Genomic DNA, 16,833 nt, shown 5'->3' with positions numbered 1-16,833 from the left:
GTCCAATAAAATGTTGCATGGTTTGAACTTTATATTTTCTTACGTTTAATTATTATTAATATAAATTTACTTTGTTAAGTTTGTTCGTAACATACGGAACTATCGCCACCACCACCCTTTATCTTCTCTTCGATCTTCATCTTCGTAACATTTATAAAGTGAAGATTTACGGGGAGAGGATCGTAGTAAAAGGGTCATCGATCTGAATGTAGCAGCAACAAGATGACACTTGGATCCCTCGAAGTAATAAGATAACAATGGGCAATTAGGCAGTGAAGAATGGAACTCGACTGATGGTTAGTATGTCCAAAAATCCGACCACGGAGGATCCAAGATTGAGTTCGAGTCCTATCCTTTACTGCCTAATTGCCCATTGTTCACTCTACTCTGACTAACAACAGTCTATTATAAAGGCCCTATAAGTGCTCACAAAACAGAAAAGTCAGCACTATACTTAACAATCGCGCGGGTTCCGTATTTTACGAACAGAACAATAATTTCAAGCTTACTTTCTCTTTCATTGTTTTCTCAGTTCAGACACTCACTTTTCACCCGTGAACGAATAAATATCAAGCTTTTAACCAGACAAAAATTTTTCTTTTCAGCTGATTCAAGAGCAACTTCCGTTAGAAGTGCCCGAGGGAAGTTGATTCGGCAGTCGGGGGGTAGGACCGATTCGTATTGTGAAACGTCCAAAGGGCAATTCCCGTTGGAGTCGTTTGGACCGAGACTCGGTCCGGATCGGAGACGTCGCGGCCGAAGGACAGTTTTTGTAAATCGAAATGCATTTCGGGAAATCTCTTCTGGCAAGAGACCGTCGTTCTGGCAGAATGGTAACACGTTTAAGAAAATAGTAAATTACGAGATATGATTATTATTATTAAGTAATACATATGATTGTTAAATTTTAAATAACTTTACGCTTGTTCTAAGAATATAAATGGTGTAATAAATGTTTGTGAAATTGTTTGCCAGCTCTTCCATCACGGAACGTTCGGCAATGACACCCAAAATTACAATGGTCCCGATACAATTTCCGACTCGGTTCTGCATACGGTGGCTAATCTTTGGACAGGACCTCATGGAGTGGTGCGTTATCCTATGGGCAAAAAGGGCAATTCGCTGTGGCCCCTACCAAATCTTTTACAAACTCGTTGCTGTAGTAACAATATCGACATTGAAATTTGGCGCCGTATCTGGGGACCCTAGATGCCGGGGTAGTGCACCCTAGAGGTCGCGTTAAAAATCAAACGGATACCGGGTGATTCTCCACAAAATTTCTGAAGTCAACACTATTCGTAGGGCCTCTAATTCAAATTTGCCTGCATCCCACCAAGTTATAACGCACCACAATAGCTAGTAGCTATGACCTAATAACACAACATCGGCGACGGCCGGATGGCCGAGCGGTAAAGGTGGCAGCCTACCGCTCTGGGGGACCCGGGATCGAATCCGAACGGGTCGAATAATCCCCAGGAATTTTCCGGGGGGTGGTCCGTTCGGATATGTTGGGCCCCGTCCCTTACCACCCGGTCGCCCCATTGTGGGCCTAGCCGAAACCATAATGGGCCTACTAAAAGAGACCCTCTTAGTGCCCACAGGGCGGAAAGAGTTGGAAAAAAAAAAAAAAAAAAACACAACATCGGCTATGATATACAATATACAGTGTTGCCATGCTACTTCCGTCCGCCATATTCCCCCCATTCCAATTTCTCTCGACATCGTTCTAATGGAAATTTTTGCTCCCGAAAAGTTTTCCCACTTCCAAAGTCAAAAATACAATTATTATATTTGTTAAGGATTTCAATTTTCTAATAAAAACAAAAATTTAAGGCTCGGTTGTTTAGGAATAATGATTAATCTGAAATTATTAAAGAATTATTTGTAATGTAATCTTGGATTAGTTTGTACAATCCTACTGCAAATTTATGCAAGATCTACTGGCAATCAAGAGTAAGCGACCGAACATGTTATCAAATGGGGTTCTTCTGTTGTACGACAAGGCATGCCTGCACGTAGCGATGGTGTGCCTAGATTTGCTGGTGCTTCTGCCCATCTTTGGATCACCAAAAAAAGCTCTCCGGAGCCACTGGTTTGCTAATAGTGCAGAGTTTGGGCACGCCATTAAAAACCGATTCCGCAGCCTATCGTGGACATTCTTCACTCGGTATCCAAAATATAGTGATGTGTTGGGACATTTTGTGACAAAGTGACCATGTAGCAGACAAGCAGCCCAAGCATCACTGTTACTTCCTGTACATTTACATATTCCAGCCAATAAACCATCACAGAAAAAGGAAAAACACCCCTTTCGTGTGGACAACCCGTACATATTCGGGTTCTTAAAAAGTTTCGGTTAAAAATATTGGTCGCTTACATCGTGATTAATTATAGAAGCAGAGGATACTTTCATTTTCTGAAAATGAGAGGAAACCAAATCAGCTTTCCAACTTAGCTGATTTGGAACACAATTTCTTTGTGTAATTGCAGTTATTATTTGAAATGAGCATTCCTTTGATACTTTTAAATAAATGAACAGGATCAGGTACAATAAACAACTTTTTTCTTTCCTTAGATAGATGCATTGCATAGTTTATAATTATACACCTAATTGTATCTAGAAAGCTTGATTAGACGATGCCATATCCGACGTAACAGCTAATACATTGAGCCCTGTTTCGCTGCATTTATCAATTATTCCTTTATAAATTGCACCATTAACTGAATCGCCAGTACAATAATAGTAGTGCGACACCGCTTGTTTCCACCTACTTGAAATTCCGACGAATTGGAAAATCTCTTCTAAAATACAGATTCAAATTTTAGATTTTGTAGCTTTTGGCAGAGAGTTCTCAATGAAGGTAAAGGATACAACTGACAAACTTCTTTGTAAGCACCATTCCTGCAAGCAATGTGGATGCTAATGCAATTACTTCCTTTAAGTGTTCATCTTTCCTGTCAATTTTCTCAGATTTCTGTATATTATTGGGTTGATGCAAGTTTCTGGAATTTCCTAAACCTCTATAAAATATATGTTGTTCTATGGCAGATCTAGAAGTTTCTTGCAGGGTAGGTAAACAAAGGGTGTTAGGTGCACAATCACAAGTGAAAGACATTCTGTACACCAAAACTGGAATTGCATCAGTGCAAGGATGTGCTGTGAATTTAGCAGGATATTTGTATATCGGACCACCAGAGATGCTTCCACGAAATACCACTGTAACTTCCGAAATATAATGCATCTGCTACAATGTTTGGCCGATGCCATCCAAACCGAGTGGCCACAGATAAACATTGCATTTTCTACGTGACAATGCAAGACCACGTGCACAAAGGACAATCTGGCAGAAGTCTGTTGATCTCACTAAGAGATGATCTCTCAAACCCAACATGGCCCATGGTGTTGCTACCGTGTCTTCCTCTCCACGCAACATTTCTTGAATGGATAGTAGTTTGCCGACGAGGAAATGAAAATCACACTTGTAGTGTTCGTCGAGTCAAAACCGTGCAAGTACTATTTGGCAGGAATTTGACTTGCCCAAGTAATAAAAGAAAGTGCTTTAATGTAATGGCAATTATTTTCTTGAATAAACCACTTTTTGTTTTTGAAATTAATATAAATAAACTCTAGAAAATTCCATAAACTTTTGTAAATATTTCTTATGGATAAAAGCCTACGTAAGGAGAACCCATTTTCTTTCTTTTGATGTTTTATGGTGAATGTGGATACAGCCTCGCATTTTAATTCCCACTTTGTTTTCTCCTGTTTTTCCCACCAACTTGGAGAAAAGCAAACCCGAGAAGTAAGAAAATAAAGTTTAATAGTGATAATTAACAAATATAAGATTTTACAAGCCACCATTATCTATAAAAAAAAATTACGAAATACAAACTTCATACAGAGCAGATCTCTGTTGGAAACCATCCTTCTCTTTTGACCATAGCAGCCCAAATTTTTTGGGAAGTTGCCATTGAGTAACTGTTTTCTGATGCATTTATACAAGCAAATGTTCAACAAACTGTCATTTTCTACAAAAGAAATTAATAATAGTAAAAAAATGATTGTTACTAGAAATCCCTAGATGTGGTTTATGTTAAAATAAGTGGAAGGAATATGGTGCGGCCAATCAGAAACAGTTAAGTCATAACACACCGTACGTACAGAGTGACTAGCCACCATAATTCTACAGGGAGAGCCTATAACAAGAGTGGCCACACAAATAGCTTTTGCTGCGTCTTTTCCAAACTGCTTATTTAGCCGTAAGCAGAAACACTTGATACGGGGGAATAATGTAGGCATAGCTATTTAAATGGAAATTCGGACAAAAGAAATTAAATATCATTTTTGACTTTTGGAACTCATTTTGTGGTGAACATTTTTGGGACAATCCAATTTCTTTTTTCTTGTATCCTGAATTTCGATAATGTAAAAAATAATTTATTTTTTTAAATATTGAAGCCTAAACACAAATTTAAAAATTTGTCTTCACACATCCTAGAAACCAAGTGAAATGTCACCATTTTCACTTAAAGTGCATCATAGAGACAGCAAACAAGATACGTATATGCGGGTGATAGACTAAATCAATGGAGTGATCGGACAGTCACTCCGTTGATTGACATATGTTACTCCGAGAAGTATGCAAAGTAATTACAGTAATTTAAAATGGCAGCATTCTTTTCGGAAGACCCTGCATTAAACTATATCAATATTCATATTAATTTGGATATACTGTGTGCTTATTTTAAATTACTGTTGAACATCATTTTATAGTGAAGTATATGTATTTAAATTTAAACGATTTGGAATGTTTTACTAACAAATATATCATCCAAATACAAAATAAAAACTTTACACACATAGCTGACTGTTAATACTCCATTAAATAGCTGCCATTATTTGCTTTCCAGTTTTCATTTTAACTGTTTCCCAAAGTTTACGACGTGTAGGATCTTTCAGAAGAACTTTCGTCGAAAATCCTTTCTTGCTGCAATTTGTACAGCTGAAAGCGGAGCACCTGGTCATACTCTAACAATTATTAAAGTGTAAAATAAGTTAAAGGAAACAACATCCTATTTAATTAAATATCAGTACATAACTCGCATAAAACAAACCCAAAAAGTTATGATTAATATCACTTACCTTTGTTTACGTTTGTTTGCAGATGAACATTTAGATGATTTACCCACAAAGGTTTCGTTCCAATCTTGCTGAAACTTTGATTGGAAGGAAAGTGGTTGCAAACCGCCAATAAGAAAGTGCTACTTATATGGCCATTGTAAGCGCTCTAGTTCTACATGCTGTTTACCGTTACGTAAACAGCATGTAGAACTGGAAACATTGTCGATCTCCACACACTACTGAAATGATGACCAAACTTTTCTCACGAGAAAACCATTTCATGTGTGTGTCCATTGCAGGGCCCCAGATTGACTTTGGAAAATGAGAAAGTTGTGGGGTGCCAAAGTTATGGTAAACCCACTTTCCATCTGCAACAGTAGTAATCAAAGCTACAGAACAACTCCAAAGAATATCTCTAAGAATAATCCATTATACCTATTCAGGAATGGTAGGAATGATATTTTTATGGAATTCGAGGGACTATGACTATGTTGAAAAAGACCAAGCAAGAATGCTATACTGATACACTGCCTACAGGACACACTATGCAATGTTTTCAATACTGTACTTCTCATTCCGGGCGACTAGTCTTGTGTGTTCGTATACAACACGATACCCCAACGTACTTATGTCACAATGCGACTAATTGCTTCCAAAATCCACTATCTCGAGGTTTTCAAAACAAGATTGACACTTTATTTTTCCAATCCGTGCAAACCAAGTTTATAAAATGACAACGATCAACTGGAATACTTAAATACAATTTTATTTGCATTCTAATACATAAAATCATAATAAACAAGATTAACATTTACTATTAACATGAAAATCTCCACATTTACACATAGATAAAAGCTAGTATAACAAAGTCTTCGATTTCTTGTGGCATTTTCTCCCGTAAATTCGCTGCCGGGAAACGCCCGCCCCGCGACTCTTGAAGCGCGGCGCACGTTTAATCTAACTACAGGAGCGCACGTGCATATACGAAATATAAATACAAAGCTCAAGAAGAAAAACAAAAAAAAAATGGAAAAAACATCAACAGCATCATGCAACTACTTACTATTTCCTGAGATATGCTTCACATTTATATAAATAGAATAAAAACACCACGTTTAATACTGCAATTGTCTAGAATTAATTATTCTGTAAAATGATAAAATATGAATATTTTGCAAAGTCTCTAATCTCCAATTATTATTATTATTATTGTTACTTGCAAGCACGTACAATGGCGAGGGGGTATATTATCATTTTCTCTCTCTCTCTCTCTCCACAGTACAGTGTTTTTTTTTCTTCTGAATATTGTTTAAAACATTAACGAGGAAGTTATTCCTAAAAATAATACAAAAAAACTCGAATATTTTATACTTTATATAAATGCAAATATTCTACCAGTGAGAGTACAAAAGATGAAGACGCTAAAATTCGTTTTCGGAGAACCTCAGACGATCAAATTCTTTCGCCGTCTCTTAAAACTTTATTCTTTATCGGCATTAAAACACATGTCGGAAACAATTATTTATATACTATATTTTTGATTATTTAAACAATTCGGTCCTTGACGCCTCGTCGATCATTTGGGGTTCTCGAAGTTTTACTTTTATTAGGTTCTCGATTTCGAATTTTTAAGAAGTGGTTTAAAAACTTTTCTTAAGTATTTGCCATCTGCAAAATGCGTCTAACGGTATCACACGTTCTTCTGTTTATAGTTACAAAACTTAAGATAATATGTAGCAGCGTGCATTTATTCTACGAATGATACCGCTAGACTGCGATTTAGTCATAATATTACAATATTTTTACAGAAATTTTACAGTCAAACTTATGTATTTTTAAGGTAGAGGTTAAAATTAACATCGGTTTTTCCATTTAGTTATTATACGCTGCCTGAAAAACCTTAAAAATACCGTACAATTTTGTCCAACTTTCGGTTAATCGTAAAGAAAAATTTCTGTAGAGGAATGTAAATATCCATCTTTATAGTTTATAGCAAGTATATAATAATATTAAACTATTCTAAAAAATAACAAATAAAATCAGTAAAAACTATACAGTGATAAGCAAATGATTCTACAAAGAGAATGAGTATTGTAAGCTCAATTGTCTCCCGACTCGACTGTATAAAAATTTCATGGCATCACTAAATTCTATGAGGAAAAAACAAACAAACAAAAAAAGTAGAAACAGAAATAAAAATAATAAACGTAAACATATATACAAGTAACACTTTCGTAAATTGTGGATTTTCTAAACATCCGATCGCAGATAACCAAACAGCATAAGGTCCGTCCACAAGCATAGTGGAGTGCCAACATGCCCGATGGACTTTAATTTGAAATAAATCACAGATTGTTATCCACTTCGGCACTGTGTGGAAAAAAAGAGGTCTGTTAGTCGGGAATCCCGTTCGCGGGCAGTCGACAACATGACTCTCTCACTGCTGCTGAATTATGGGGCCGTGCCAGTTCAATTTCCAAATAAATTGCGTTTGGTTATCCAAGTTTACCAAGTAGTTTGTCAAAAGGAGGTTTGTAGGAATGCAGCCAAGTCATGATTTCTTAAATGCCTTCAGGTTGTGCGAACTGAAACATAAATTGAATAATTATTGCACAATCGCAATTACACTAACATTAAACAATTAGAGAAATGCTAATAAATTTTCGAAATTTTAGCTTTAGATTGGAGTTTACCTAATAAGCTTTTCCATGTGTTTGTTAGCAATGCAGCTTGAAACAGAAAAAGTTAACTTAGACTTTGCAAATGTTTTAAATTACTTAAAACGTGTTTCTAATTTTTTGCATGCATTGGTATCAAAACAATAGACTTTTGTACTTACTGGTTTTCGATTACGTGCTGCTCGTATATGGCATCATTATCCGCAACAAAATTACACTTATTGCATAACCGCTTGCTGTGAACCTTCATGACATGCATGGAGAGTCGTTCAGTACGAGCCGCTTTGTAATCACATAGGGAACAAGAGAAAGGTTTGATGTGCGTATTGAGATGACGACGCAGACACCAGCTGTCGACTCCCTGCCAGGGGCAGTAAGTGCAAACGAATGTTTTCACCTGTTTGGTCTTCTTTGATTTGGAGTTTAGTTTGTCGGAAGACAGTGACGAATTAATATTTGTCAGTGTCGACGAAGAGGGAACTTGGGTGGGCTGCTGCTGATGTCGCACGTTGGCAGGAGCGGTTTTCGCAGGAAAACGGTGGATGAGAGTGGCATCGTACACGTGTTCTTTGTGAATACGAAGGAAGTGTTTCTTCACGTGATCTCCTCTGTTAAACATCTTAAAACAAACATAGCAGTGAAATGGTTTCTCGTCCTTATGTATATTTTCGTGCCGATTGTATAGATCGCGTCTGTCAGTAGCATACAGACATCTGGAACACACGTAACGCTTATTCTTGTTATCCGCAATCTGTTTCTCCTTAGTCTTCTTCTCCACGCTATCTTTCAGATTCTGAAGCAGCCGTATGATCTCATCCAGCACTGGCTGGGCCTTACATATACTACTTGCAATGCTCGAGGCAATCTGCTGTTTGTTAGTGTGTACGTAACGTGGCCACATACCGGTATACGTACAGTGAGGACACTGAAAAACCGCAGCATTAGCATGAGTACTCAAATAGTGTTCTGCTATGTGTGAGAGAAATCCAGTATTGTTACAGGCCACGCAACGAAATAGTTTCGTCTTTGGATTATAGCACGCCACGGACGAGTTGTTCCAACTCAACTTTTCCTTACCCTCGATCCAAGTGCCCTTGTCGTTAAAATGGGAGGGATCCAAATGCGTGACAGGGGAAGACATCTGAGCGATATTTAAACCATTCTGCGGTGCCAACATCAGCTGGGTATGAAGAGGATTTCTGTTATTGTTAGCGAGGATATTATTTCTGTTCAGTTCAATCTGTTCCAGATTCAGAAACTTTTCTTCTTTTATTTGAACTCCCAAATTGTCTATGGCACATCTTGCATTGTTGTTGAATTTATCCATATTTGGGAAAGGTGGATCTTCTGCCATGTCTAGTGTATACAGTAGGAAAAAATACTGAAAATAAAATAAGATTTAGTTAAGTAAGCACACTATTTATTTATTTTACAACTTTCAAGTTATATTATAGATAAACAATTCAAAGACTACCTCAAATAACTAAATTGAATGTAATTTTGTTTGTATCAAACAAAACTTAAGGTTTATTATCTTAAATAGCTGCAAATCAAAGTGTAATTACAACATAAAACCAGCAAATAATGTGTATATTTAAATATATGTTTTTATTCTTGTAAATTGCCTTTTTTTCTGTTTTTTATACCAAATCAGTAAACATTTAGCATGGCAATTGAGAGATTCATTTGGGAAAACAGAAATATTGATTTAAACCCCACATCTTTCTGGATTTCAATGCAGCTGCAAATGTCTTGTTTCATTAGTTCACTTAAAATGACCATATAACAAGCCTCCAGGTAAGATAACCCGTTAATAATTTTGACCCATTAAATCTCTTTTTCTCATTGCCATACAAGACATTTACAAGACTAGGCAGGATGGCATTTTTGCAATTCACACGACAGAGTATCCATACACTCAGTATTCTTGTGACCTTCGGTTCCATACTGTGTGTACACACTTCTTCCATGGCTTGATGCTTATGAATGTCCAAACTGCTGGCATTTGAAGTGGCATAGTGGGTTTGAAACATATGGGTAGACTGGACAGTACAAATATCCTGCTGCAACAGAAGATGGTAATGGCGGTTTGTTAAAGGCAAGGATATGTTTTGTTGGTATTAACTTGCCATCTCGATCAATGCAAATGTGCGAACAGCAGTGACGCTTTGATCCAAAAGTCCAATCTGAATATCTGATGTGTCTTCAGACATCAGACTGATCTCAGATATCACACCACATAATGAGTTTAAATATGTGGTCTGACACTAACCCCAATGTTTCCCAAGTCTTCATTGCTAAAAGCTTTACTGATTGTTGAGGGGATGCTGTTTCTATCAGCAAGTTCCCTGATCTCAATTTCTGTACATTTTTTGGATGCCCAACAGTTGATTCAAATAAATTTTGAATTAGAAAAGGAGAAGACTTATTGCATGCAACTGGAGAAAAATCATTATCAAGTAAGCAGGCTAATTGGAAATTTTTACATTTGTTGGAGGTGATTTGTCTGAACTTTTTTTTTTGAATCCATGATTAAAAAAAAATATTCAGTTTCCAGTGACCACACCCATCATGGGGTCTAATGAGAGATGTCATCACATGGGAGATTCCCATAGACTGTCACACTAGGATTTCCCAGGAGCTATATATACACCCTTACAATGAAGTCAAGAGCACATCTTGTCTAACATGACAAAACTGGATTTTGTCATGTTAGACAAGCAGACCAACTTTTTTCTTGTCCAAGTCTACCATAGCAATGTTTCCAGCAATTATATTAGTGTAAAAATCCATGCACTTTTGTAAGTAAAATGGAAAGTTTTTGACAGTTTACATCACATAAAGGTCTAATTGTTGCCTTGAACAAAGGAACACAAGAGGATAATCTCATGAAATAGTACAGAAAGTGTATTACCATCAACCTCGTGTGCTACAACTCAATATTTAGGTTTAACAACACAACATACCTGCAAAAGAAAAAAACGAGAGTGCCCATGGGGACCCCCTTCAGGTAACTTATGTGGATTAGTACTGAGGCAATTAGAGAGGGAGGTCATCCCCAAATTTACAACCAAAATCATTTTATACCAAAGATATATATATATATGATGTGATTGTCATCTGGAAAAAGGAATCCAATGTGAACGATTCTTTAGACAACATAAATAACAACCCCTATGGACTCACCCTCAAACTAGATTAGTTGTCAACATCCAGTGTGCACTTTTTGGACATCTCCATACAGCTCAGCAAAAGTGGGATAGAGACAAGAATACAATACAAACCCAGCTTCTTACCATTATACATACCGGCAAACTCCGAGGACCCATATCCCTATAAGAATGTGGCATTCCGGGCATTAACAAATCGGGCGTTTACATACAACGCTAGTTAGGATGACACGGTCAAGGAGCTTAAACACCTAGAGGATATTGCCGCAGATCAGAGGTACAAAAGGGACCTAATTCATAATTTAGCTCGTGACTTCTATACGTCACACACTGAGTGTCGCACCACCAGAGACCAGGGGGTCCAACAGGGTTCCTGATTGGAACCCTAATGCAAAACACACAGTCAGAGTACAACAAAAACCTGCATTCCTTATACAAAGAAAAAGCACAAAAGAAGAAAATCGAATTAGCATACATAAGGATGCAAACAATTTACTTGCTACTAAGGAATGCCAGATAACTTGTGGGCATCAGGGGTATACAGTATCCCGATCAGGGACCACAGATTCCAGAGAGACTTGGTCTGTATTGGATCAACCAAAAGGTCTTTACAAAAAAGAATCATGGAACACAAATATGACATCAACAAAGGAAAGCACACCACTGCCCTGTCAACATACGCCACAGATCCAGATATACAGGCCGACTTAGAGAACACTGCTCTCATAAGAAAATCATTCCAGACAGACTACATCAGGGCTCTGGAAACCCTCGAAGTTTATAAAGCAAGCAGGTCAGGAAATTTTATAAATTTCAAAGACGACAACAACACGATATCATATGCATGACAATACACATATGACGAACATTCCCATCAATAATTACATATTATTTGCATAAGGATGAGCCAATGCATAAATATACAGATATCGGGGTCTTTTGTCTAAACATTAAATCTAGCACAATTATTCAAATTAATCTGTATTCAAAAATGTTCGAATTCTTGATGTTCCATAATTAGAACAATTGTAAATGGTAGAGAATTGAAAACGTTCGTTTACTGGAAACTTAAAAGGTTTAGAAGTGAGAATTATATGTACTGGTATTTACTATGGAAAGCTGTTATGTCTGTCTTATATCAAAATTTAATAACAGTTGACTAAATTTCTGTATGCATGTAAGACTTTTGATATAAAAAGAATAAATATGGCATTCCTTGTTGATTGTAGTTGGTTGTTTTGACCAAAGTTTGTAAAAATATTTCAAAAATGTTTTAATTATTTGATTTTTTTTATGATGGATCACTTATGTTTTAAAATAACATTACAGAGTAATTACAAATGAATTGCTGAGTGTTAAGTCCTGCAACTTGCAATGTATCGGAGCCAGGTCATCCATACCAGACACAAAACAAAAGAGAAGTTCTCCAAATTTGAAATATACATGCCAAGACTTCCTTATGACAAAGCAAGTGGCAGCATGACATCCACTATCAAAATAGTGACTATGCAGTGGAGGGAAACTTTCTGTTGAGTATGAAAATCCTTAGTTATGCATAGCATTTGTTCTGACAGTGGTATGGAACCCACTGCTAGGCCCCCCAGACCATTCTGCAGTGGTATTGACAGTTCCCAGAGATAGGTTGCATCTGCAAAGAAAAAAGAAATGGAAAACCAAGTGTTCCTGATGAAACTGTGAAGAGAGTTTGGGAGAATTTACAGCATAGTTTCTGAAAGTCAACAAACCATATCAGTTGCAAACTTGGCATTCCATAGCCAACTATATAGAAGTTTTTGTGATGGTGCAACTGAAACTGTACTATGTGCAGTTGCTGCGGTAGTTAAAGGCCAAGTTTAAGGGCGCACAATACAAATTCTGCTGTTGTAAGCAGGATGCATTGGAGGATGAACACTTTCGCATTCAGTGAAGCTACTTTTAAGTGGAAAGGTGAACCAACATGATGTCGGGATATGGGGCATGGAAAATCCTCATTATTCTCAAGAATATGAACAAGATTCACCAAACTTAGCATCTTTTGCACACTTTCAAATACAAAGCCTTTTTACCATAGAGACGGGGTATGACAAACCAGTCATTGTTGTGTTCCAGCTTGTTTCTGCAATTACAAGTTTAAGTTCCAATGAAGTTTCCAATTCTTCCAGCAGAATAGAACTTCATCTCATTGTCACACAATTATGTCAATATCCAAACAGAACTCCCACACCACTGGATGGGGTGATGCATTAGACAACCTCCCAGATTTCCAGATCTCATGCCATATGATTCTCTTTTGTGGAAATATTACAGGACAAGACCACCACCTATATCTTTGGCAGAGCTCTGGGACTGCATTACTGTGATAAAGACCATTCAGGGAGACATGCTACAATGTACTATTGGATGTGTTGTGCACCAAAGAACACACACATCTGTAGTTCTATAACACAAAATTGGACAGTTTATTCTTTTAATGTACCACTCATTGTTAAATTTGAACTTATCTGCACATAGCAATTAACTGCACTTTTTACATTTGAATGCTCAGATAACAGTTCCATCTTGTAACAAGTTTGCTTCAACCTTCAGGCTGAAGTATAATAGCAATAATGGAAAATTATATTTCCTGCACATTTACACATGTCCTAGAGAATACAGAAGAAGAAACAGAACTTTGGCAATGTTTTTCCAGTATTGCAGCATTCTAGATTGCATAATGATTGTTAAGAAGATCAATTTTGAAGATAAAGAAGTGTTTTTAGAAAACTGTAAATGTGAATAACAAGTAAATATTTTATTAAATCCAACTCCACTCAAGACATGCCACATGATCCCCCCTCTATATCCCAACCCGTTGACTTTTAACCACCAAAATTTAACAGCATCAATGCTTCCTTATATACAAGCTACCATGCCAAATTTCATTTCTTAATCTTTGCCCCATCCTGAGATATACAACAAAGTAGATGTGAACACACACATACACACACATCTTAGGAATCAATTTTTTGGGTACAAGAGTCATAAAACATCAAGATTTCAAAAATCTGGAGAATCAAATATAACATGATTACAATACTATATTATAAAAACCAAGGAAGTAAAATCAGAGATAGGCCTTGAAAATGAAAGTGAAGTTCCATCAGCTGTTGTTGAAGTAGAGTGCATTGTGGCAATCACTAGATGTTTAGAAGGCAAAGACCAACCCATAAAAGTGAAGAACATCTTTGACAGCAAGGTGAATTGTAAGAACAAGGAAATCATTTGAAACAAAAATGAAAAACTATTGCCAACACTCACTGCAATAAACAAGGAAATGCATCTTTCTGATTGACTTATAAAACATTTCTTAACTTTATTAAAAAGATAAATAAAACTTTTAAATTTTGTTTACAAAAATTTTCATTCTATAGTTTTATAATTTTGAAATAAGGTTATTAATATCGATTAATAATAAATTAACAATTAAACTTTGGCCCTGATCATAAAATATTTATCCTTCCTCTGCATAGTGTGTTTCATCAACCGTGGTTTTACTAATCTCAGCATTTCTCTAGAATTCCTTGTTGTTGATGAGAAATTCCCATATACAGTTCTTTTTTTATTACAACATTCAAAAGTATCATTTATTTATAAGAAAAGCTAATTAAAATAATTTTTAAATCAATCTACAACTGGCATTAATGATCCAAATGAGAAAAAAATGATAACTACATTTTTTTTGGTCTATCAAAATCGTGTGTTCCGTCCAAAAATGTGATTTATAAACCAATTTTTATTGGTGAAGATTTCATTAAATGCCAGTGAAATAACTGGTTTAAGTTAGTAGAAACATTTAATGAAATTTAAGGACAAGAAGCAAAAAACAATACAACAAATGCCAAACACTAATCATATAATTAGTAATGAACCTAGAATTTGCAGAACACTTTACACAGAAATACTTAAATTATATTCATTATGTATTTAGTGTTTCATCAGACACAACAATGCAAATTAGGTTGTGTACAAAGGTATGTTGTTATGCCAGATATCTTTGTCATTTGTGCATGTTCTATTGTGGAAATATCTATAATTCTGCATTTTTATTTACAAATTACATGATAAGAAGTGAAGAACATATACATGATGTTCTACAGCATGTCAAAAAACATTTCTTGTCTTTACAATGCTGTGTGAAAACTACTGAATAACTTTTATGTAAAAACAAAAGCAAACTTATAAAGCAGAAAACAATAGGGAATTACTAAATTAAAATAATTTTTCTAACCCACCCATGAATTTAGAAAGAATTAAGTTTTTAATTTGCAAGTGTAGATGCAAGTGTAAGAAAACAAAAAAAATCACATAAATACCACACAGAAAAAGTCAATCAGAAATTACTTCATGCTGCAAGATCCTAACTGCACACTTAAGATTATGACAACATGGTTTGAAAGGAAAAAGATCATAAAGATCAAAATTCTGGACTGGCCTCCACAATCTGCAAACTTTAATACTGACTACAAGTGTACAATTGAGTTTAAGACAAAAATTGCAAAATAGCATCCTTTAAATCTTGTACAACATGAAGAGGTGGTTAAGTGACATTATAGCACTAATCACAAAGAACAATTTTCGTGCTTTCAAGGAAAAATAAGAAAAGAAAAATTAAAAACAATGAAGAATTCACTTAATAGCCAGCAACAAATGCTTACTAAATTCATGAAAAGTAATGAATTTAACCATTCCATTGCCTTATTCACCAACAAATTCTCTGTTTAAAATTATTAAAAATGGACGAAATACTTAAAACAGTTACAAAGACAGTCAACTTTGTTCGACCGAGAGCACTTAACCATCGCCAATTTACTTTGTTCCTTAAAGATTTAAAATCTGAATTCAAAGATCTTCCTTATTATGCAGAAGTTCGTTGGTTGTCCTGCCACAAAGTCCCGAAGGGCTTCTATCTGCTTTTGGAGGAAATATTATTATTTCTTGAAATGAAAGATGAAAACAACGAAAATATATCGGTTACAAAAGATTCATTGCAAGTAAAAGATCTAGCATTTTTAAGATATTACTGGCCATCTGAATAATCTTAATATTACATTGCAAGACAAAGATCAATTAATAATGAACATATACAATGCAATTGCAAGTTTTATTAAAATATCTAACTTTTTTTTGCAAATGATTTTTTAAACAAACATTTCGATGTATTTTCCTACGTGTGAGCACAAAATCAAAGCTGCTCGTTTTCACAATATGTTCATAAAATTAAAGAAATCGAAAATGAATTTGATAAACTTTTTGATGATTTCGAAGAGTTACAAGAAATTTTCTCTTTTCATCGGACCTTTTTCCTTTGAAGTTGAGAAAGCCCCAACTTCGATACAACTGGAATTAATTGATTTCCAGAATGATTTGGTTTTAAAAGATAAATATCAAGAAGTAGGAACTCCCAAAATATATTTCTATTTAGGTGAAAAATGCCCGAAAATTAAAAAATCTGCTGCACAAATTTTATGCTTTTTTTTTAAAAATATGTACTTATGTGAGCAATTATTTTCACGCATGAAATTAAATAAAATGGCTTATAGATTAAGATTAACTGATAAACATCTATCTGCCATATGTTTGAATCCAAATATTGGAAAACAAGGAGGAAGAAATTGCTGGCAAATTTCTGATAAAAACAATTAATTTTACTTTATAAATATATACATTAAATAAAATATATGCTTAAATAAAAGCAATACTATAGCAACTATATATTGTTGAGTTGAATTCACTGAACTATATGTTTTAATTGCCCTATCTATATTCCTGCATTTTTACTTCAAAATATAATTTTAAGAAAATTTGTAAATGTGATGTGGCCTGT

General features: G+C 35.4%; 2 protein-coding genes across 5 annotated transcripts in view; one reads left to right on the top strand and one right to left on the bottom strand.

Annotated features, from left to right (window-relative positions):
- Window positions 1-969, top strand: part of LOC136969804 (E3 ubiquitin-protein ligase lubel-like) — a 28,389-nt gene extending 27,420 nt beyond the window's left edge. For all 3 annotated transcript variants that reach the window (XM_067264071.1, XM_067264070.1, XM_067264069.1), the window contains one exon: window positions 606-969. In XM_067264071.1, coding sequence (XP_067120172.1) covers window positions 606-650 — 45 coding nt within the window. In that variant the 3' untranslated portion in view covers window positions 651-969. The remainder of the gene's footprint in view (window positions 1-605) is intronic.
- Window positions 970-5,872: 4,903 nt separating this feature from the next.
- Window positions 5,873-9,249, bottom strand: LOC136969809 (transcriptional repressor CTCF-like). Of its 2 annotated transcripts, XM_067264085.1 has the most exons (3): window positions 7,962-9,247; window positions 7,816-7,851; window positions 5,873-7,707 (listed from the first exon to the last, which is right to left on the bottom strand). In XM_067264085.1, the coding sequence occupies exons 1-3, from the start codon at window positions 9,152-9,154 to the stop codon at window positions 7,674-7,676; spliced, it is 1,263 nt and encodes a 420-aa protein (XP_067120186.1). In that variant the 5' UTR covers window positions 9,155-9,247; the 3' UTR covers window positions 5,873-7,673. The 2 variants fall into 2 exon arrangements, with proteins under 2 accessions (XP_067120186.1, XP_067120187.1); XM_067264086.1 differs by lacking the exon at window positions 7,816-7,851 and having other exon boundaries at window positions 7,962-9,249.
- Window positions 9,250-16,833: the final 7,584 nt, after the last annotated feature.

The sequence above is a fragment of the Centruroides vittatus genome, unplaced genomic scaffold, assembly GCF_030686945.1.
Source record: "Centruroides vittatus isolate TY-2023 unplaced genomic scaffold, ASM3068694v2 contig_181, whole genome shotgun sequence".
Taxonomy (NCBI): domain Eukaryota; kingdom Metazoa; phylum Arthropoda; class Arachnida; order Scorpiones; family Buthidae; genus Centruroides; species Centruroides vittatus.
This window is presented reverse-complemented; position numbering and strand designations above follow the sequence as displayed.